Source organism: Urocampus carinirostris, chromosome 1 (assembly GCF_059441175.1).
Source record: "Urocampus carinirostris isolate Australia breed hairy pipefish chromosome 1, RoL_Ucar_1.0, whole genome shotgun sequence".
Taxonomy (NCBI): domain Eukaryota; kingdom Metazoa; phylum Chordata; class Actinopteri; order Syngnathiformes; family Syngnathidae; genus Urocampus; species Urocampus carinirostris.
Window position 1 is genome coordinate 67,460,184 of NC_142349.1, and position 22,020 is coordinate 67,482,203.

General features: G+C 40.2%; 1 protein-coding gene across 1 annotated transcript in view; it reads left to right on the forward strand.

Moving 5' to 3' along the window:
• Nucleotides 1-304: 304 nt before the first annotated feature.
• Nucleotides 305-22,020, forward strand: part of LOC148376627 (pituitary adenylate cyclase-activating polypeptide type I receptor-like) — a 29,889-nt gene continuing 8,173 nt past the window's right edge. Inside the window, exons 1-8 of the mRNA XM_088320254.1 lie at nucleotides 305-385; nucleotides 4,913-5,018; nucleotides 12,555-12,557; nucleotides 13,874-13,981; nucleotides 19,225-19,325; nucleotides 19,402-19,499; nucleotides 21,432-21,564; nucleotides 21,630-21,783. Coding sequence (XP_088176380.1) covers nucleotides 305-385; nucleotides 4,913-5,018; nucleotides 12,555-12,557; nucleotides 13,874-13,981; nucleotides 19,225-19,325; nucleotides 19,402-19,499; nucleotides 21,432-21,564; nucleotides 21,630-21,783 — 784 coding nt within the window. The remainder of the gene's footprint in view (nucleotides 386-4,912; nucleotides 5,019-12,554; nucleotides 12,558-13,873; nucleotides 13,982-19,224; nucleotides 19,326-19,401; nucleotides 19,500-21,431; nucleotides 21,565-21,629; nucleotides 21,784-22,020) is intronic.

A 22,020-nucleotide genomic window follows, 5' to 3' on the forward strand; every position in this document is an offset into this window, starting at 1 on the left:
AACAATTTGCATGAATCCACGCAGCTAGGTCCGATTTTTTAAATGGATCTAATCCAGTTAGCCGTCTTCTCAATTAAATCAAGACTCCGCCGCCTTTCCGTTAATTTATGAGCGATCACCTCTAATTCGGCGCCAAGAGATGCACCTTCACCTGATCTCCTGAGAGAGCGACAAAGGGAGAGCAAAAGAGAGAGAATGAAGGAGGGACTCTCAAGTTTTCATCTATTTTCGGTTGACACGGTGCGTATTTCATAGTCGGGCTGCGCACATGCGGGACTCAAATTTTGGAATTATCAGGAACACCATGAGGGGCATCCAGAAACTGGATCTGGTTTGCAAACATCTGGAGAGATTCCTTCTCTTCTTGGTTCTTTGCGTCCTCTCGGTGAGTGTCAACGTCTCATTTGGTCATATTTTTTGTATTTTCAGCTGCAGTGTGCACCCATGTTCCAGTTCAGTTTTTTTCTGGTCTAACTGGAACAGGGTTACTTTAACTGGATTACTTTCAAATACTTTTGGACTACTCCAATACCAAATATGCTAATAAAAGACAAAAGAAACTAAATATGAATAAAATGACTAAATTTGGGCAGCACGGTGGCGCAGTGGTTAGCGCGTGTGCGGCACAGTTCTAAGGTCTTGGGAACCTCCTGTGTGGGTTCAAATCCAGCTACCGGACTTCCTGTGCGGAGTTTGTATGTTCTCCCCGTGCTTGCGTGGGTTTCCTTCGGGCACTCCGGTTTCCTCCCACATTCCAAAGACATGCATTTCAGGTGGATTGGCCGGTCCAAATTGTCCCTAGGTGTGAATGAGCGAGTGAGTTGTCTGTCCCTGTGTGCCCTGCGATTGGCTGGCAACCAGTTCAGGGTGTCCTCTGCCCACTGCCCGATGATTGCTGGGATGGGCTCCAGCACCCCCGCGACCCTACTGAGGATAAACAAAATTTTGTGCAGGCTTAGGGAGTAACGGAACACATGGAATGGCAAAAATGATGTTGGCAAGCTGTTTGGATTTATTTTCATTTTGTTTCTGTCGCATTTTATGTTAGTTTTGCCGGAGATCAAAGAGATCAAAGCCAGGAAAAAAAGTTTTTATTCATATTTAGTTTCTTTTGTCTTTTATTAGCATATTTGGTATTGGAGTAATCCAAAAGTAATTGAAAGTAATCAACTTAAAGTAACCCTACCCAACCCTGTTCCAGTTCCAGTAAAAAATAGTGGACCAGTGTACAATATCAGAATCAACATGGGGAATTGTTTGTTGCCTATGAAATGACCTCATTCATCTCCACATACTGTCAAGCAACTTAAATGTATACAAGTTTCAAAGTTGGAGTCTGGAAAAACCTCCAAAGGTACTGCAAAATATATCTCCATGGTTGGGATCTGAAGGTCCATGACTATTACAGACCTGATCCAGAAGAACCATTGACTTTAATTGAAACTCAGGGCAAGGAAAATTTCCAGATAATTTACAGGGCTGGGCAAAATGTAGAATTAATTGAGAAGGAGCCCCTATATTTGTCAGGACCAGAACAGAGACAGGACCCAATCGCGTAACGTTTCTCACAGTTTTATTGAGAAGAAGGGAAAGGGGTGCACACACGATCCGGTGATCGCTGGTCGCGGGGAGCCAGTCACTCTGAACGTGGAAGTGGCACTTTCGTGGCAAGCGATGGCGGTGTCGAGAGCGGAAAAAACAGGTCGGTAGCCAGGACTGGGAGAGAAAGATGTGGACAGGGTCGGAAACGATTCGTAAGCCAGGACGCGAGAGCAGACGTGGTAGAGATCGTTATTTGGGGCGGGGTAGCAGGCGTGGTCAAGATCAAAACAGGTCGTAATTCTGGATGGGAGAGCAGACGTCGTTGAGATCAAATAGATCAAATAGAGAAAAACAGGAGGAAAAACACAGGACAGGCGAAAAAGGGCTTGTCGTGTAAAATCGGAGATTCGCAGACGGACCGACAAAAGGGGACTGACAGGACAGAGTTGAAATACTAACAGGGAGCCAATTCGTCAACACGCCGCAGCTGGCGCCCACGGGCGGGGCCAATAAGGCGCCATGGCAACCATGACAGAAGCTGGCGCCGCACGGTGTGGGCCAATTGGGCGCCATGGCAACCGTGACAATACAATATTCCATTTTGGTGCTTGAGTTTTGTCATGTTATTATTATTATTATTATGTTCCTGCATTGCTAGAGAAGCTGATCTGATACCTATAGACACAAAATAACATTTGAAAAAAGGACAGAAAAATACTTTGTGTCAGATATTGTACAGAAACATGAGAACTATGTTTGCAACTACTACAAACTGATCAAAACTGAAATTTCAGAAGAAAGAGGACACAGGGAGCATACTCATGAGTGGATAGGAGAACTCCATTATGTTCCAACACCAACCAGCTCTAACGAAACAAAATATGAAAGAAATATGAAAGTAATGACACAAATAACGTATCCCTCCTATGGACAGAACAACAAAAAAGTGCTATAATGACAAGAACATAGAATTCAGGGACACTAACTAGTTGTAGCGGAACGAAAACATGAAAAGGAACATAACATAGAATATATTGAATTTTCTTTTTTTTTCATTGTGTAGTACATAGTTTACTTTGACATTAGACGTAAAATTGGGCTTAGAGGAGAAAGAAATATAACAAATACGTATAAGGACCAATATGCAATATTTAGGAACACTTACTAATACGTAGTGAACAAAAACATGGAGGAAGACAAGAAAGTATATGTTGGGACACTAAATAGCTCAAATTGCACAAAACACGAAAGAAAATGATGCATCGAACATACTTATACGTGGATAGAACAACTACATAAAAGTAACTGTGAAACAAAGATAACAAAAATAATAATCCCACATGTGGAAAGAACAACAATAACAGTGCTGTGACAACAAGACCATAAAATAGAATTTAGTCACGCTAAATAGCTGTAACTGAACAAAACATGAAAGGAAGACACCACAGATATTGAATTGAATTTTCTTTATTGTCATTTATATTAGACATAACTGAACAAAACATGGAAGTGAGAGAGTGTTGGGACACCAAGTACCGCTAACTGAACAAAACATGAAACAGGGCGCTGACAACCTACTAATGTGTGGATGAAACACCCATGATGTCCTAACACCAACGAGCTGTAACAGAACAAAACCAGGATGACGGCACAAAAAAAACACACATGCTTACAGGACCATAGAATATATTGCTAGCACACTAACTACCAGTAACTGAGCTAAACATGAAAGTAAAAAACGCATTATGTATTGATACACTCCTTAATTGTAACTGAACTAAATATGCAAGTAAGACGACTCAGAATATGAACGCAACCATGGATAGAATTAAAACGAGAGCGCCAAGATGACAAGACCATGAAATATAATGCGGAAACATTAACTGAACAAAACATGGATAGAAGAGGACACAGGGATGTCAGATTGATTTGGGATATTAATCTCTGGCTGATATGAGAGTCAAGGAAGATGCAGATTTGATACTAACAGGAGGCCTCCAGTTACCGCGGGGAGAAAAACGGACCCACTCCTCTGAATGACTCCTCTTTCTCACCGTGGCCCGGTGACGCGATTCTTTTTATTAGAAGAAATCAAGCAGTTGTAAAAACATACCATGATGAGTTTCCTGTACCCTTCAAAATAAAGACTGAAAGTATGCGTGTTTTTAAACAGAATCATTTAAAAGAGTAGAAAAATAGAGAACAGAGAATAAAAACTGTATGAAAGCAAGTATATTCCATCAGAGCCATTTGTAACGTGAGTAACTGAGAAAATTACAAATAACTAAATGTAATATACCTTACAAGGGAACATACTCAACCTTGGATAGCACAACTACATAATGTTCCCACACCAACCACCTGTAACAAAACATAACAAAACATGAAAATAAGACGACACAAGAAACATACCCACAAGTGGATTGAACAACTAAAGTGTCATGATTATGAGACCATGGAATACAATGCTGGCTCACTGACTACGGATAACTAAACAAAACATGGATGGAGACAATGCATGATTAATTGGAACACTCAGTAACTGTAACTGAACAAAACATGCAAGTAAGATGACTCAGGATATGAACGCACACATGGATGGAATGGTAACGAGACCATGAAATATAATGCTGGAACACTAACTGAACAACACATGAAAGGAAGAGGAAACACGGAACATACTCAACCTTGCATACTACATAATGTTACTATAACAAAACAAAACATGAAAATAAGACGACACAAGAAACATGCCCACACGTAGAAAGACGGACTAAATTGTCATAATTATGAGACCATGATATATGATGCTGGGACACTGACTCCCGGTAACTGAACTAAACATGAAAATAGAGAATGCATGATGTTATGGAACTGTACACAGTAACTTTACCTGAACAAAACATTCAAGTCAGCTGACTCAGGGTACTAACGCACACCTGGATAGAATGGTAACAAGAGTGCCAAAATGACGAGACAATGAAATACAATGCTAGAACACAAACTGAACAAAACACATAAGAAAGAGGACACAGGGAACATACTCAACCTTGGATAGAACAAGTATCTAAGGTTCTAACACAAACCACCTATAACAAAACATGAAAATAAGTGAACAGAACAACTAAAGTGTCATGATTATGAGACCAAGAAATATAATGCAGGCACACTAATCAGCTGACAAAAACATGAAAGGAAGACATATTAGGATATTTTGGAACACCAACTGTAACTGAACAAAACATGAAAGGCAGACAACTAACTCTAATTGCACAAAACATGAGAGCACTACAACAAAATGTTAGCGACTTTATCTAGCTCTATATGAACAAAACATGAAAGGTGGACAAGATATTTCTCACATTTTCAGACGGAAGCTATTCACCCGGACTGCGCCATCGTTGCTCAGCACCAGAGGGCTGGTGAGACCTGCAGCCAGGTCAGGAGGAGAGAAGTCGGGAACCAGACGGGAAACGGTAAGTGAGAAAGCTCATTAGGGAACAGAAAGATGCTTCCCACAATATGAATCATAAAATAATGCACATTTACTTCACATGGATGTTAGTGTAACCGTGTTGCACTGAAAAGTAGGTGTCATTTCTTCAAAGTCAAGTCAAGTCATGTTTATTTGTGACGCCTTTGATCACAAAGAGTCTCAAAGGGCTGCACAGACCACAGATTATTACAAACTCCACACTATGATTACACCATACCCTGATCTAAAACCTCCATGAGAGCAAGGAAAAACTCAAAAACCTCAAGTTAAGTCATGTTTATTTGTGACGCCCTTAATCACAAAGAGTCTCAAAGGGCTGCACAGAGCACAGATTAGTACAAACTACAGACTATGATTACACCATACCCTGATCTAAAACGTACATGAGAGCAAGGAAAAACTCAAAAACCTCAAGTTAAGTCATGTTTATTTGTGCCGCCCTTAATCACAAAGAGTCTCAAAGGGCTGCACAGAGCACAGATTAGTACAAACTACAGACTATGATTACACCATACCCTGATCTAAAACGTACATGAGGGAAAGAAAAAAACTCAAAAACCTCAAGTCAAGTCATGTTTATTTGTGACGCCCTTAATCACAAAGAGTCTCAAAGGGCTGCACAGAGCACAGATTAGTACAAACTACAGACTATGATTACACCATACCCTGATCTAAAACGTACATGAGAGCAAGAAAAAACTCAAAAACCTCAAGTCAAGTCATGTTTATTTGTGACGCCCTTAATCACAAAGAGTCTCAAAGGGCTGCACAGAGCACAGATTAGTACAAACTACAGACTACGATTACACCATACACTGATCTAAAACGTACATGAGAGCAAGGAAAAACTCAAAAACCTCAAGTTAAGTCATGTTTATTTGTGCCGCCCTTAATCACAAAGAGTCTCAAAGGGCTGCACAGAGCACAGATTAGTACAAACTACAGACTATGATTACACCATACCCTGATCTAAAACGTACATGAGAGCAAGGAAAAACTCAAAAACCTCAAGTTAAGTCATGTTTATTTGTGCCGCCCTTAATCACAAAGAGTCTCAAAGGGCTGCACAGAGCACAGATTAGTACAAACTACAGACTATGATTACACCATACCCTGATCTAAAACCTCCATGAGAGCAAGGAAAAACTCAAAAACCTCAAGTCAAGTCATGTTTATTTGTGACGCCCTTAATCACAAAGAGTCTCAAAGGGCTGCACAGAGCACAGATTAGTACAAACTACAGACTATGATTACACCATACCCTGATCTAAAACCTCCATGAGAGCAAGGAAAAACTCAAAAACCTCAAGTTAAGTCATGTTTATTTGTGACGCACAGACCAGAAAGCAAATATTTTCAACCTGCTTAAGTGATTTCTACAAGGTATACAAGAGGCAAATTCTCTGTGCTTTACTGTTTTATTACAAAAAATAGATATAGAGATAGATATAGATATATAGAGATATAGAGTCTCGCAAGAAAAAGCAAAACAAATACCAGTATGTTTTTTTAACTTTTATCCCAGGATATTTTTAGGAAATGAATCACCAAAAAAATGAGAGGTAATTTCAAAGAAAGAGTTTTTTAGTCATTTTGTATTTGTATTCAAATTGAATAAATTAAAAAAAAAATGATTTTATGCAATAAATCACATATTCCGCATAAAACATAGTGTCATAATTACTCATGACATGCAACTGTGCCCGCTCGTTTGGCGCCAGCTGCTGCTGGTTACCTGATTGGTTCCCCGTCCTATTTAAGCTCAGTCCTTTCACTCACCTGTTGTCAGTCCGTCAGCGAATCTCTGTTTTCACAAGGCAAGCATTTTTTGACTCTGACTCCCGTCGGTCCCGTTTTGTCACGTGTTTTCCATGTGTCCGTTCCTGATTTCCCAGTTTGTCTTTGCTACGACCCGTTTTTTGATCCCGACCACGTTCTGATCTCCCGTCCCGGCTAACGGCCTGTTTGTCCGTCTAACAACGCTATGATCTCCCGCCCTGGAAGATCCACTTCCGCATTCTGAACACGCTCCGATCTCGTGAGCGTCTTGCTTCCCGCGTCCAGCGAGCACCTGTTGGGAATTAATATCAAAATGTATCGTTTACCAAATTGTTCGAATGAGTTATCTGACTCTATTAACCAAACACAACCTACATTCACCCAACAATTTATGCACACTCGTTTCTTGATGGAAAATATGAACAAGAAAGCCGACATTTTCACACGGGGCAGATTTAATTTGATTAACAATTGAACTAAGTGAACTCCATCGAATACGGCCGAATTAGTGTCGTTGGAGTCTCTGTGACGCCTTATTCTGAAGTCCTTTCGCTCTCTCCTGATTGGCCCACGTCTCCCTGCAAGATGGCGTGCCGGCTCCTCCCATGGGCGTGCCAAGGAAGCCCAACGTGGGCTCCACCACCCCGCCGCGATGTTTGGAAAACTCAAAACAACACCGAGCGTTTCTATGTCATCAGGGCCCAAAACAACAGTCTTGTTGTCAAAAATCCCTAATCAAAATTTGGAACAGCGTGACCTGTCAGTGAATATCTTGCATTAAACTCAATAAATGTGACTTGTATTCAATCGTGTAAAATCCCTTATAGTCAAATGTATTAAATGCTTCACACCGGATCGCTGGCGCTGCCTTTCCTCTATATTACAATAAACTTATGAGTCACGTTACGCATATGGGTCCTCCTTCTATTCTGGTCGTGACAAAAGGTTTTGATGAATGAACAGATTGATACTTGATATATGGTATCGATACAATCCCAAGATAGTTTTATGCAGTTTTGTGTGGAATTATTTCCAAGCAAGTGCCTGCAAAAAAAATCAAACAGTGGAGTCCGTCTCATTTCCATAAAACCTGAAGTTTCTTTGCCTATTGGGACACCCGAAGCAAACTGAAGTATCCAGTAGAATCTGGGCGGACACACACTTCCGTGCGACGTTTATTATGCAGATCAATTTAATCGAGTCTTGTTCACTTTCAAAAAACGAGTGCCTGAGCTACCGCCCAGGTTACGCCGAAAGATTAAACGGAACCTTCTTGAGGAGGAAAAAGCCATTTTGTTTTCTCGAGGGCATTGGAGTGGTCCTCCTTGTTTTTTTCTCCATGTTCAGAACACTGCAGGCCACCAAAATTAGCTACTTGACCAATCATGGCGGGTTTTGGTTGTTAGCTGAGCCATCAACTCTCTTCTTTACTCATCCATCCCTTGTCGGCGCCGCTTATCCTCAGTAGGGCCGCGGGGGTGCTGGAGCCCATTCCAGCTTTCTTCGGGCAGTGGGCAGGGGACACCCTGAACTGGTCACCAGCCAATCGCAGGGCACACAGGGACAGACAATTTGCTCGTTCATTCACAACTAGGGACAATTTGGACCGGCCAATTAATCTAACATGAATGTCTTTGGAACGTGGAAGAAAACCGGAGTGTCGGAATACTGGGGATTTAAATTTGCTACTTGTGCTTAATGTATTTCTTTGACTTACAGTCTTTTTTTTTTGTCAACTCAAATCAAGTCTTTCTCTTTCTCTTTCTCTTTCTCTTTCTCTTTCTCTTCCTTCCTTCTCTATCTCTTTCTCTCCCTCCCTTTCTCTGCCTCCCTCCCTTTCTCTCTCTTTCTCTCATTCTATCTCTTTCTCTTTCTTTCTTTCTTCCTTTCTTTCTTTCTTTCTTTCTTTCTCCCTTTCTATCTCTTTCTCATTCTCTCTCTTTCTCTCTCCCTATCTTTCTCTTGCTCTCTATCTCTCTCTATCATTCTCTCTATATCTCTATCTTTATGTATCTCTCTCTTTCTCCCCCTTTCTCTTTCTTTCTCCTTCTTTCTCTCGCTCTTTCTTTCCCTCTATCGTTCTTTCTCCTTCTTTCTCTTTCTCTATCTCTTTTCCTTTCTCTCCTTCTCTTTTCTCTCTTCATTTCTATTTGGATTTTGTTCTTTCTCTGTATTTCTTTCCTCCCTCTCAATATTTCTCTTTTTACCTCTTTTGTTTCTCTCTCTCTCTCCCTCTCTCTCTCCCTCTCTCTCATTCTCTCTATATCTCTATCTTTCTCTCTATCTCTCTCTTTCTCACGCTCTCTCTTGCTATCTCCTTCTTTCTCTCTCTCTCTATCATTCTCTCTATCTCTATATCTTTCTCTCTATCCCTCTCTTTCTCTTGCTCTCCTTTGCTTTCTCATTCTTTCTCTTTCTCTCTCTCTTTCTCTTTCACTTTCTCTTTCTCTTTTCTCTCTTTCCTTCTATTTATTTTTGGATTTTGTTTATATTTCGTTTATATTAAATTACCTAAATTTACCTTGATTACCTAATATATTTTGGGATTGATCGGATGGACATTAATGATCTGATTTGATAGTTGTTTGAAAAAAAGCAGTAGTGGTTTCCATGGTTACTAGTAGCAGAAGCCTCCTGATCTGACTCAGATACAGCGCCTTCGTCATCTGGTCGCCGTTGTTCTTTAAAGCCGTCATCCCACTCTTCAGAGATGAGCCCACAGGCAGAGACAGGTGATGATACCGCAATTTTCGGCTACTCTACCCACTATTTTCATTCAGAAGATATTTTCTGGCGATTGGATAGAAAAACGCGGCATTCAAATGCTTTTACCTTCTATTAGCATGTGAAGAAGTCCAAATTTGAGGATAATAGAGAGCATCTTCCTCTGCCTTTTGTTGACATGATGAGGAATAAGCGACTCAATTATATTTCCATCTCCATTCCTCCGACTTGTTTACCGCAACCTTGTCTCTTCGGTCCTGGTCCTGCCGTGACCCCGGTTACGTAAGGGACTCTAAAGCGAAAGTAAGTGACTTATTTTAGCCGTTTTGTCGGATGAAACCTGTCAGGTTATTTGATGGGTTCAAGACGAATGTCCTTGAAGTATTCACGGGGGTTTGTCACTTGTGAACAGAAATCTCATCTCATTATCTGCACCGCTTATCCTCAGTAGGGTCGCGGGGGTGCTGGAGCCCATCCCAGCAATCATCGGGCAGTGGGCAGGGGACACCCTGAACGGGTTGCCAGCCAATCGCAGGTGGACAGAAATGTTAAGAGAAAATCCCAAATTGAAACTATAGCCAGGGATGGGTAGGGTTACTTTAACTTGATTACTTTCAATTACTTTTGGATTACTCCAATACCAAATATGTTAATGAAAGACAAAAGAAAATAAATATGAATAAAATGACTCCATTTTGTGCAGGCTTGGGGAGTAACGGAATACATGGAACGGCAAAAATGATGTCGGCAAGCTGTTTGGATTTATTTTCATTTTGTTTCTGTCGCATTTTATGTTCGTTTTGCCGGAGATCAAAGAGATCAAAGCCAGGAGAGAAAGCTTACCACGTGTTGTGAGTCATCATTTTTATTCATATTTAGTTTCTTTTGTCTTTTATTAGCACATTTGGTATTGGAGTAATCCAAAAGTAAGTGAAAGTAATCAAGTTAAAGTAACCTTACCCAACCCTGAATAGCCAGAGGTGGGTAGTAACGAGTTACATTTACTTGAGTATGTTTTGGGACATTTTGTACTTCTAGGAGTATTTTTAAACCACTTTACTTTTTAGTTTTACTTGAGTAGACTTGTGAAGAAGAAACTGTACTCTTACTCTGCTACAATAAGTCAAGTCAAGTCATGTTTATTTATATACAGGGTTGGGTAGGGTTACTTTAACTGGATTACTTTCAATTACTTTTGGATTACTCCAATACCAAATATGCTAATAAAAGACAAAAGAAACTAAATATGAATAAAATGACTCAATTTTGTGCAGGCTTGGGGAGTAACGGAACACAGGGAACGACAAAAATGATGTTTGGATTTATTTTCATTTTGTTTCTGTCGCATTTTATCTTCGTTTTGCCGGAGATCAAAGAGATCAAAGCCAGGAGAGAAAGCTTACCATGTGTTGTGAGTCATCATTTTATCCATATTATAGAAAGGGAGAGAGTGAGAGAGAAAGAGAGAGAGAGGGGGAAAAGAGAGAGAAAGAGGGAGAGAGAGAGAGAAACAAAAGAGATGAAATGAGTAATAGAGAAGGGGAAAAAAGAGAGAAAGTACGAAATCCAAAGAGAAATACAAAGAGAGAAGGTGAGAAGCAGGAAAAAGAGAAACAGAGAGGGAAAAAGCAAGTGAGAGAGAGAGAGAGAGAGAAAAGAGAGAAAAATGAAAAATGAAGAGAGCAAAAGAAGGTAAACAGACAGAGAGAAAGAGGAACAAAGAAAGAGAAAAATGATGACTCACAACACGTGGTAAGCTTTCTCTCCTGGCTTTGATCCCTTTAAACTCCGGCAATATTAACATAAAATGCGACAGAAACAAAATGAACATAAATCCAAACAACTTGCCGACATCATTTTTGCCGTTCCATGTGTTTCATTACTCCCCAAGCCTGCAAAAAATTTAGTTTCTTTTGTCTTTTATTAGCATATTTGGTATTGGAGTAATCCAAAAGTAATTGAAAGTAATCAAGTTAAAGTAACCCTACCCAACCCTGTTTGTCGGATGACACCTGTCAGGATATTTGATGGGTTCAAGACGAATGTCCTTGAAGTATTCACGGAGGTTTGTCACTTGTGGACAAAAATGTTAAGAGAAAATCCCAAATTGAAATCTTCAAATATTCAGAAACTATAGCCAGAGGTGGGTAGTAACGAGTTACGTATACTCCATTACATTTACTTGAGTAAGTTTTGGGACGTTTTGTACTTCTAGGAGTATTTTTAAACCACTTTTTAGTTTTACTTGAGTAGAATAGAATAGAATAGAATAGAATATGCCTTTATTGTCATTGTTACAACATGGGATATGCTGTGACAACGAAATAGGACGACTCCAGGTCCACATTTACAGTGAGGATAAGGAACAAAGAGATAAAGGAACAAAGAACTAACTGACTTTGTTGTAAGTAGGCTTTGTTTTCCTCCGGGGGGGTGGTCGATGAGGAGGGTGAGGGTCAAACAGAGTTGCTGGATACAACCGGAATGTTTGATCTTACATTACACATAGTCCAGTGTTTTTTTCCGAATTGCTCAGTCCACAATTGAATGGATTTGGGAGTACAGTCCATAAACATGCCCGGTTAAAGTCGCCGTCGACGATAAAGCTCCGTTGGGGTGTGCAAGCTGCTGTTTATTGATAGCAGCGGGCAGGAGATTTAGCGCTATGCTAACGTTAGCATCCGGTGAAACAGTTAGCGGTGGAAAGTATACAAATGTGAAGCACAATGTTTTTCTCCTGCTTTCTTTCTTCTTCTTTTCTCTTTCCTTTTTATTCTCATTTTTTCTCTACCCAATAAAAGTTACGTTAGGGTACATTCAATCCAATTAATTTAATCCCATATTCAAATATTGAAGTTTGAGACGTATAGAAAAATAGTGTTGAAAATCCATTTTAAATGATTTTATCGATTCGTTGTTGCAGCCCTGCTCAAATCCCCTCAAATAAGGCACATTTATTTTGTCAGGGACCTTGTTTCTTTTATTTAGATTTGACCAGTGACTCAAACAACAGGTGGTACTCGTGAGCAGGGTAACAATTTTTTTATTTTTTTTATTTTTACTGTACTGTATGCACAGTGTATACATCTGTATTCTCTGTTGATTGGATGGACTTTGATGATCTGGTTGAATGTGTTTTTAAGAAAAAAAAGCAATAAATAACATGGCTGCAGTTACTCAGTACTTAAGTACTTTTCTACTTTTGGTGTGGGTGCGTGTGTTGATTCCTTAACCACTAGGTATGTAGATACACCATTTTCGGTAGTATGTGTTGGGCAAGTACACCCTAGTGACACCCATCCCTCCCAAATATTTCCACCCAGTCTCAAACTAGGGACCTTTCGCATGTTAGGCCAATGTGCTAACTACTGCACTACGAAAACAATTTTGCTGACGTTATTATTTGGATTCTGAAGTAACAGTACTTTTAAAACAAAATATTATACTTTAATTATGCTAGATTTCATTTGTATTTTTATTGTTTGTAATTTGTAAGGTTTTAAAATTTCTTAAACTGAAATCTGACTCTGAAAACACTTCACGTGTCTTGTCCAAACGCTTACAGTTGGAACTTGCCCAAAAGTCGGAGAAGTTATTGAGCCGAGTATAGTCCACATATTAATTTATTAGCCGAATCAAAGAGTTAAACAAATCGGATCTTTCTTCTTTGCCAATTACAATCATGTGTAGGAGAGCGACGGGGTTTCAGGGTCTTCCTCTGTTATAATTCATGCCGATGAAATGTTCACGCGGCATGACCAAGCTTCTGGCTGATTGGTCCGCGCCGTCGTCGATGCCAATTTCCCAACCATGGTTGAAGAATGGGAGGAGGGGTGATAGGACGTGCCAGGCACATTTTCCCCCACTCCAGGCGAGGTGATAAATCATTGCTCAGAATGGAAGGAAAGGCAAAGAGTGGTTCACGACAAACCTTCTCTCATAGTTTGCCCTCAAACAATGAAGTCAGATTTTAGAACAAATATATTTGACTTGACGTAAGATAAAATGGTATATAACTTCAAAATGCAACATCCATTTTGGCTTGGTCATCCTGGAAGGGGGATGATCTCATGTCCCTTCTTAATGTTACTTCATTCTCCTTGTGCGAAAGTTTTGAGTTTTTCCTTGCCCTTATGGAGGTATTAGATCAGGGGATGGTGTAATAGTAGTCTGTAGTCCGAGCAGCCCTTTTAAACTTCTTGTGATTAAGGGTTATACAAATAATCATGACTTACTTCAGTAAGATTTTTGGCTACTCTACCCACCTCTGGTTATAGCACATTTTGTTTATCGGACAAGGAAAAAATGGAAGCTTTGCTTTGACACCCACAGGATGCCCGACGGAGTGGGACCAGATCGGTTGCTGGTTGAGGGCTGACGTGGGTCAGGTGGTCAACGTATCCTGCTTTGACATCTTTAAGCATTTGTCCACCGGTCAAGGTCAGTCGGATCCCATGAAGTCGGATGTTTTACCCGACTAATGAATGTAAATAAAATAAATGTAGGGACCTAAAACAAGTAAAAGGTGAAATACCTGTACAATGGCGGATAGAAACCTAAGGTAATTAATAAATCTGGCAGTGCTTGTTTTCAGCCAATCAGAACGCCAGGCAGACGACAGCCTGCCCATTTTGTATCGCAGACTAGCATGGCATGCTAGCGAAAACAAGCGAAAACAAGCGAAACAAATTTATTTGTTCTACAGTGTGTTTTATTTTCATTACAATGCTGTTGGCTCGGTTAGTTGTCCAGTGAGAGAAGTTTGCAAGTTACTGCGGTCGCTTTACTTGCACTTTCTTTGAGTACCGTATTTTCCGCACTATAGGGCGCACCCCGAAAAAATAGTTTCTGGTCCTATGTTTGACATAGATAAGGCGCACCGGATTATAAGGCGCTACAATGGGAACGCCGACAAAACAGTCAGATAGTTCAGTCCAACTTATTACCCCCTTAACATTCCCAAAGCTGGGAAAGAAGCAAATACGTGTCTTAGACACGTGCGGATGCGGTGTCCGTACGATGTCACTCAAATGCATCGTTCCAAATATCATTCGGAAGGTTAAAGTCTTGGGATTCAAGAAATGCCAACCATTCCTTAGTTTCTATTTTCTTTTTCGCTCGCAACTTTACTGTACATGACAATAAACACTTGGAATTGAGTTTAATTTAAAAAAAAGACCCATCAGAGAAACATCTAGATCACTCTGAAACAAGATACTGGGAAAATATATAGCTGGAGTAGGTCACCAAAGTCGTTGCGTTCAATTATAATGTGCAACCATGGTCCTTTTATATCCGTGAGTGTAGTAAATCCAGGAGAGTAAAATATTTACAAATACAGACTAATGAAACACGTTTCTTTATGGCGTACTTTAGCAAGCATGCTATTCACAGTAATCTTTTTCGGCCAATCGCAGGGTTTGTTTTGGCCCTCTAGCATATCCGAGGCTCCGAATAACTTCAGCCAATAGCGATCGATTTAACTGATGATTGACACATCTTTTTCGGCCAATTGCAGGCTTTGTTTTGGCCCTCTAGCCTATCCGAGGCTCCGAATAACTTCTATATTTACAAATTCAGAATGGTAGAAAACATGTTTCCTCTTTGCCGTAGACAACCAAACTTGCTATTCACATTCATCTTTTTCGGCCAATTGCAGGCTTTGTTTTGCCCCTTTAGCCTATGCGAGCCTGTAAATGCTAAAAAGGATCCGCCCCCTTTACCTCCGAATAATTTTAGCCAATAGTGATCGATTCAAATGATGATTGACACATTGGCTGGGAAATGAAACGCCGGCATATGTATCCCAGCATACACCGCGGACTACTTCGCCTTCGGGGGAAAATCTAGTCGCCGGCTGCTTAATTTAGTTGGAAGACTTTGCGACTTAATATTGATCCATATATAAGGCGCACTGTATTATAAGGCGCATGGTCAGTTTTTGAAAAAAATAAAGGCTTTTAGGTGCGCCTTATAGTGCGGAAAATACGGTATGTCACCCCCACCATTAGCATACCTTGTTAGCATATGACAAAAACAAATACAAGCGAAGGGGGCATTTCCTACTGTAAGGATTTAACATTTACTAAACTGAAATCTGACTCCGAAGACAGTTCACGTGTCTTGTCCAAACCCTTACAGTTGGAGCATGTCCAGAAGTCGGAAAAGTTATTGAGCCGGGTATAGTCCACATATTAATTTATTTAGCCGAATCAAAGGGTTAAACAAATCAGGTCTCTGTCTGTGCCAATTACAATTGTGTGCAGGAGACGACGGGGGCTTCCGGGTTGCCCCTTTTATGACACATGGCGATGAACTGTTCACGCCCCACGATCAAGCCTCTGGCTGATTGGTCCGCGCTATGTTGATGCAAATTTCCCAATCGTCCTTTGAAACTTGGGAAAAGGGTTATAGGTCATCGCCCTCCGGACAGAATGGGGCACGACACACACATTCTAACCCCCCCAGGAAGTGACAAATCACCTCCATCTGCACGGACCGAAATAAAAAGAAAACATTCCATAGCACAGGCGTTTTTACGACATCATTCTTTTGTTGACTCAAGGCTGAGGTCAAACTCAGGACAAGCACCCTGAGTATAAGTGGAACAAAAAAGCTTAAAAAATAGTATACAACTTCACTACTCGAAGTAAAACTAAATCTCTCTTAAATCTGAATCTATTTATATGTGTAGTTGTTACGGAGCTTCTGACTTCCTCATAGATTGCCAGCATTACAAGGTTATTAGCATCTTGACACCTTGATGTCATTAATATAACTCTGTATATAATAATTGATACTCTTTCCAGCTGTCTTTTGAGATGAGTTTGCATAATAAGGAAGTAATGATACAGCTATGCTATCAGGAAAAGAGACTATAGGGTTGCTCACTGTTGTTTCAGCCTCCCTATTTGCTCAGTGTGTGATACACTGATACCCTAGCAATGGTCGGCATAGCTTAGCGCTCTCTGCCGGATTTATTAATTGGCTAATGTGTTCCGATCCCCCTCCCTTTCTTTCGATAGTAATTTTAAACATATGCATAATTAAAAAACATCACAGGGAAAATGAAATTGTATTTACCTGTGGTGTGACGTGACTTGAGATGTTACAGTGAAGTTGTGGGTGGATGCAGAGGTGTGAGGAGACACTCCCACTTGCAAGGATTGTCATGCCCTTAAATTACTTTATGATTTAATCGGTCCAGGAAAGGTTAAAAAAACAAAACAAAACGATTTTCAGTGACACTTTAATGACATTTTCAGGAAAATGTTGTGTTTTATTCCTCACCGGCATTGTATTCTCGTTTTAATTCTACCAACGTGTGAGTCATCCCAATTTCATGTTTTGTTCAGTTAGAGTGTGTTGTCTTTGTGTTTTTGTTTAGTTTCAGCTAGACAGTTTCCAATAAATTTCATTCCTTTGTCTTCAGTGCATGCTTCTGGTTATTCCGTCCATGTGTAGAATGTATCTTGAGTATTCTTATTTTCATGTTTTGTTCTGTTAGTACTAGTTGTCTTCAAACATTATATGGCCTCATTGTCATAATGCTCTAGTTGTTGTTCTGTCCAAGTGTGAGAATGTGACTTGGGTTGTCTTCCTTTCATGTTTTATTCCGTTGAATCTAGTCGGTATCCCCACATATCCTGTGTTGTCCTACTTTCAAGTTTTGTTAATTTGGAGCTAGTTAGTTTTGCAAAATCATATTTCATGGCCTTGCTTTCATGGCATTTGCGTGTCACCTTATTTTCATGTTTTGTTCTGCTAAAGCTAGTTGGTGTTGGAAAATGATGTCGTTGTTGTATCCACGCATGAGTATATTCCCTGCCTCCCCTTCATGTTTTGTTCAGCTTAAGATAGTTAGTGTTCCAAATTTATTTCTTATGGTGTCTTCGTCATGGCACTGAAGTTGGTTTACTATCCTTGTGTGAGTACAAAGCCTGCATTGTTTATTTTTCATGTTTTGTTCAGTTAGAGCCAGTCAGGGTCCAAACAATTTTTTTGTGTTCTATCATTCTCCATGTCTTGGTAGTCTCGTTAATGTTTCTCTCCAAGTGTGAGCATGATCCTGTGTCATCCCACTTTTATGTTCTGTTAAGTTAGAGTTGGTGTTTCAGTATATCCTGCGTTCTTTCTGGTTTTTGGTTAGATGCAGCTTTTTAGTTTCCATTAAATTTCATTACTTTGTCGTCAAGTCATGCTTGTGGTTGTTCCGCCCACTCGTGGGGATGTATCTTAAGTCATCTTATTTTCACGTTTTGTTCTGTTACAACTTTTAGGTGTTGAAACATTACGTAGATGTTTGATCCAAGCATGAATATGTTCGTTGTGTCCTCTTGCTTTTGTGTTCAATTACAACTAGTTGGTATTCCAACCTATTCCATTCGTGTTTTTTCATTTTGAGTTTTTTAGAGTTACTACATAACTTGTTCTTCTCATTTTCATGTTTTGTTCATTTAGATCTCGTTTCAACATTCTGTTTAAGGGATGCATGGTCAAGCCCGTATTGAATAGCTTTGAATTCTGGAGATCATGGTAAATTTCCCTGTTATGTTTCTTTACACTATGTAAGTGTTTTTCAACTTTTTTTAAGCCAAGGGAAATTGTCTTCATTGAATAAACTCCGAGGTACACCTCCAGTTCAAAATACAGGGGGGAAAAGCTTCCATTAAGTGTTATCAACATTAGAGAATGACGTTATAACATCTTGAAAAGGAATCAAATAAGAAATAAAGTACTTTATATTCTTTCATATTCATACTCACTCAGTGTAAAACCTGGGCCTGTTTGAATGAACACAGAGCTGATATCCTGGCAGGAATCGATGAAAGACACACACAAAGATCTTCTTCCGCAGCTCTCAGTCTTTCTCTCACTAATTTGTTTGTCTTCAAGCACAAGGCAGTTAGCTACCTGCTGCTGCTGCTACTTATGGTATGGAAAAGTACATGATTACTCCGCCAGGCGCTAAACCACACAGGCACACACAGAGCAGTATCTGATACAGATTTCTCCAAATAAATAGGACCCCACTTTACAGCAAACCTGTTTCTAATTTAAACCCTGGGTCTATAAATTGCTGTCAGGTTAAACCCAACACTTGTAACAAAAACCTGTATACAAAAAAGACACAGAGAATTGTGTTTGGTTTACTTGCAAGGGAAGCAAACGGAAAACTGCTTTTGGTTACAGTTCTTGAACTCACTCCAAAGCAGCCTTCCCTCACCTTGCCTTTTATTCAGAAAAGGAACGCCCTAGTTACAAGGTGGTTTCGACTGCTAAACAGAAGAATGCATTTGAAGGTTAAATGTTCCAGTTTAAAACCAGTTCTTGCACAACAACTTGTTATTTGAAATGTGACTGATTCACTCTCTTCCACTATACTCAGGAAAAGATCCTTGGCCTTCGGGTCAAATCTGTAACTGATTCACACCATTTATTCTCTCTTGCCAGGGTGTAGTGGAAGACTTTTGCTGAGAGAATATCTTATTTTGTAAGCACAATATCTCACAAGAAAACATATAACACACATAAATTATAGTAAAGTTGAATAAATTATGTACATTATTCCAACAATTGCTTTCCTGTTACTTTTGCAATTTAATTCACGTTTTATTTTTATGATCGGTTCACTTTTTCAGCATTTATCATGAAAACAACTTTATGTGTGTTTCTGTGATAAGGGTTTGTTTACAGGAACTGCACAACAGACGGCTGGTCAGAAATTTACCCGCCCTACCAGGAAGTTTGTGCTTTCCGTGACGACAACGAACCCGAATCAGAGGTGAGTTTCAATTGGACACGATCTCATTCCGTAATATACCATCAAAGCTGCCCTGAGCTTTGTTTTCTACCTGCAGACCAGTTACCTGTCCACCTTAAGACAGGTGTACACGGTGGGCTATGCTACCTCGCTCATCTCCCTTGTAACAGCTATTGTGATCTTCACTGCGTTCAGGTAAACGACAAAAAGAAAAAGGAACGAGTGAAATAGATAGATAGATAGATAGCTAGAGATAGAGATAGAAAGATCAAAAGCGCTATATAAAGGCAGATCATTTCATTTCATAGATAGATAGATAGATAGATAGATAGATAGATAGATAGATAGATAAATAGATAGATATAGATATAGATATATAGAGATAGAGATAGAGATATATAGATATAGATAGATAGATAGATATAGATATATAGATAGATAGATAGATAGATAGATATATATATATAGATATATATAGATATAGATAGATAGATAGATATAGATATATATAGATATATATAGATATATATAGATATATATAGATATAGATAGATAGATAGATAGATGGGGGTGGCAGTGGCTCAGGAGGTAGAGCGCTCGTCTTGGGATCAAGAGATCGCAGTTCGACTCCCGGCTCCTCCGTGTTACATGTCGAAGTGTCCTTGGGTAAGACACTGAACCCATAATACCCCCAAGAAGCAGGTTAGCGCCTCAAATGGCTGCACGGCCGCTATTGGGAAATGTGATGCACAATGTAAAGCGCTTTGGGAAATCTTGACTTGAAAAGCGCTATATAAATGCAGATCATTTCATTTCATTTCATAGATAGATAGATAGATAGATAGATAGATAGATAGATACTTAATTCATCCCGTAGGGAAATTCACACTTCCAGCAGTATCCTTTTGTTGTTTATTAACAGATTAACAGGATGGCCTCGGGGTGCTGCGTTGTAGTTTAGCAACAGCAGAGTGGATGATGTCACACGCTAGTCCAAAAGTTCGACGTCCCTGCAGTAGATGGAAATCTTTGTCCCCAGGGTTACACCACCTCGTGTTCACGTAGATAGCGAGTCCACCTCCTCTCCGCTTCCCGCAGGCTTTTGTGTCTCTGTCTGCCCTAACAGCGCTGAAGCCGGGTAGATACACCACGTTTCCGTAAAACACAGCAAACTGCACTCTCTGTACGCTTGGATGTTTTTCACCAGCACAGCCAGTTCGTCGGTCTTATTTGGAAGAGAGTTCACATTTACCAGGATTAGGGACGGTACCGAAGACTTATAACGCCACAAGCCTCTTAGCCTTAGCTCCGGCTCTGCATCCACGAAAGGCCCCCCTCATCACGCCGGCACGAGAATTCTTCAGGGCAAGGAGGATTCCTCGAATGAACGCATTTTTGTGCGTTAAAATAGTGACTAATTGTTAAATATTTATAAAGTTGCATTTTTATGGCTTTCAAAATAGGAAAATAAATGATGCATAAAACTGTATTTTTATGAATTTACTAGGCCAAGTAAAACATTCTCACAAAATAATAATTTGGTGATCGAATCGTGAGATAAAGACAGAGATCAATAGAGCGACAAAAAGACAAAGAAAGAAAGAGACAAAAAGGGTAAGTTTGAGAGAGAAGGTGAGAAAAAAGAGAGTGATTGAGAGAGAGAAAGAGAGAGATAGGAAAAAGGAAGATAACGAAAGAGAGATGTGAGAAAAAAAAGAGAAAAAAGGAGAGAAACACAGTGAAAAAAAGAAAAAGAGGCCAAAAGAGAGGGAGAAAAAGAGAAGAAAAAACAATAAAACAAATGTCAGAAAAAAAGAAAGAAAGAGAGAGAGAGAGAGAGAGAGGAGGAGTGAAAAAAGAAAAAAAAAAAGAAAAAAAAAAGGAGCGAGCTCCAGTGTCTTGGTAAGAGGGGCCACATCAAGTGGACATATTTAAAACTGCAGCTCATTTTTCCCTATCGCTTCTCCCAGCGTTGTCTTGTGGGCCCGATCCGGCCCGTGGGCCTCATTTTCGACACCTGTAACTCAACTCTCTACTAATTCGTGTTTGGCATCTCACACATCTCCAATCACGTTCCTTCTCACCCGGAACACTCGCCGCCCGCTGAATTTCTCCCTCTCCGCACAGGAAATTCCGCTGCACCAGGAACTCCATCCACGTGAATCTCTTCTCCTCGTTTGTTCTGAGGGCAAGCGCAGTTTTCATCAAAGACACGGTGCTGTTCGCCGACCAGACGTTGGACCACTGCTCCGTGTCCACGGTGAGAAGAAGTCCTCAGGGTCTGCTCCAGGAACCGACTTCAACACCTTATCTCCTTCCCGTCAGTTGGCCTGCAAGTCGGCCGTGGCCTTTTTCCAGTTCAGCATCTTGGCCAATTACTTTTGGCTCTTGGTGGAGGGCTTGTACCTGCAGACCCTGTTGGCGCTCACCTTTGTGTCCCAGAGGAGATATTTCTGGTGGTACATCCTGATCGGATGGGGTAAGTCCGTGCAGTTGGTGGTAACCTCTGAAGCAAAATCGGGCAAACCGGTCCTCGAGGGTAAAGGATTTTATACATTTGACTATAAAGGATTTTATACGATTGAGTACAAGTTATATGTATTGAGTGCAATGAAGATGTTCAACAAGTAGGCTATGGTTCAATGACAGGTCACGCCGTTCCAAATGCAGAATATTTTGTCTAGGGAATTTTGATAACAGGACTCTGACGGAGGAC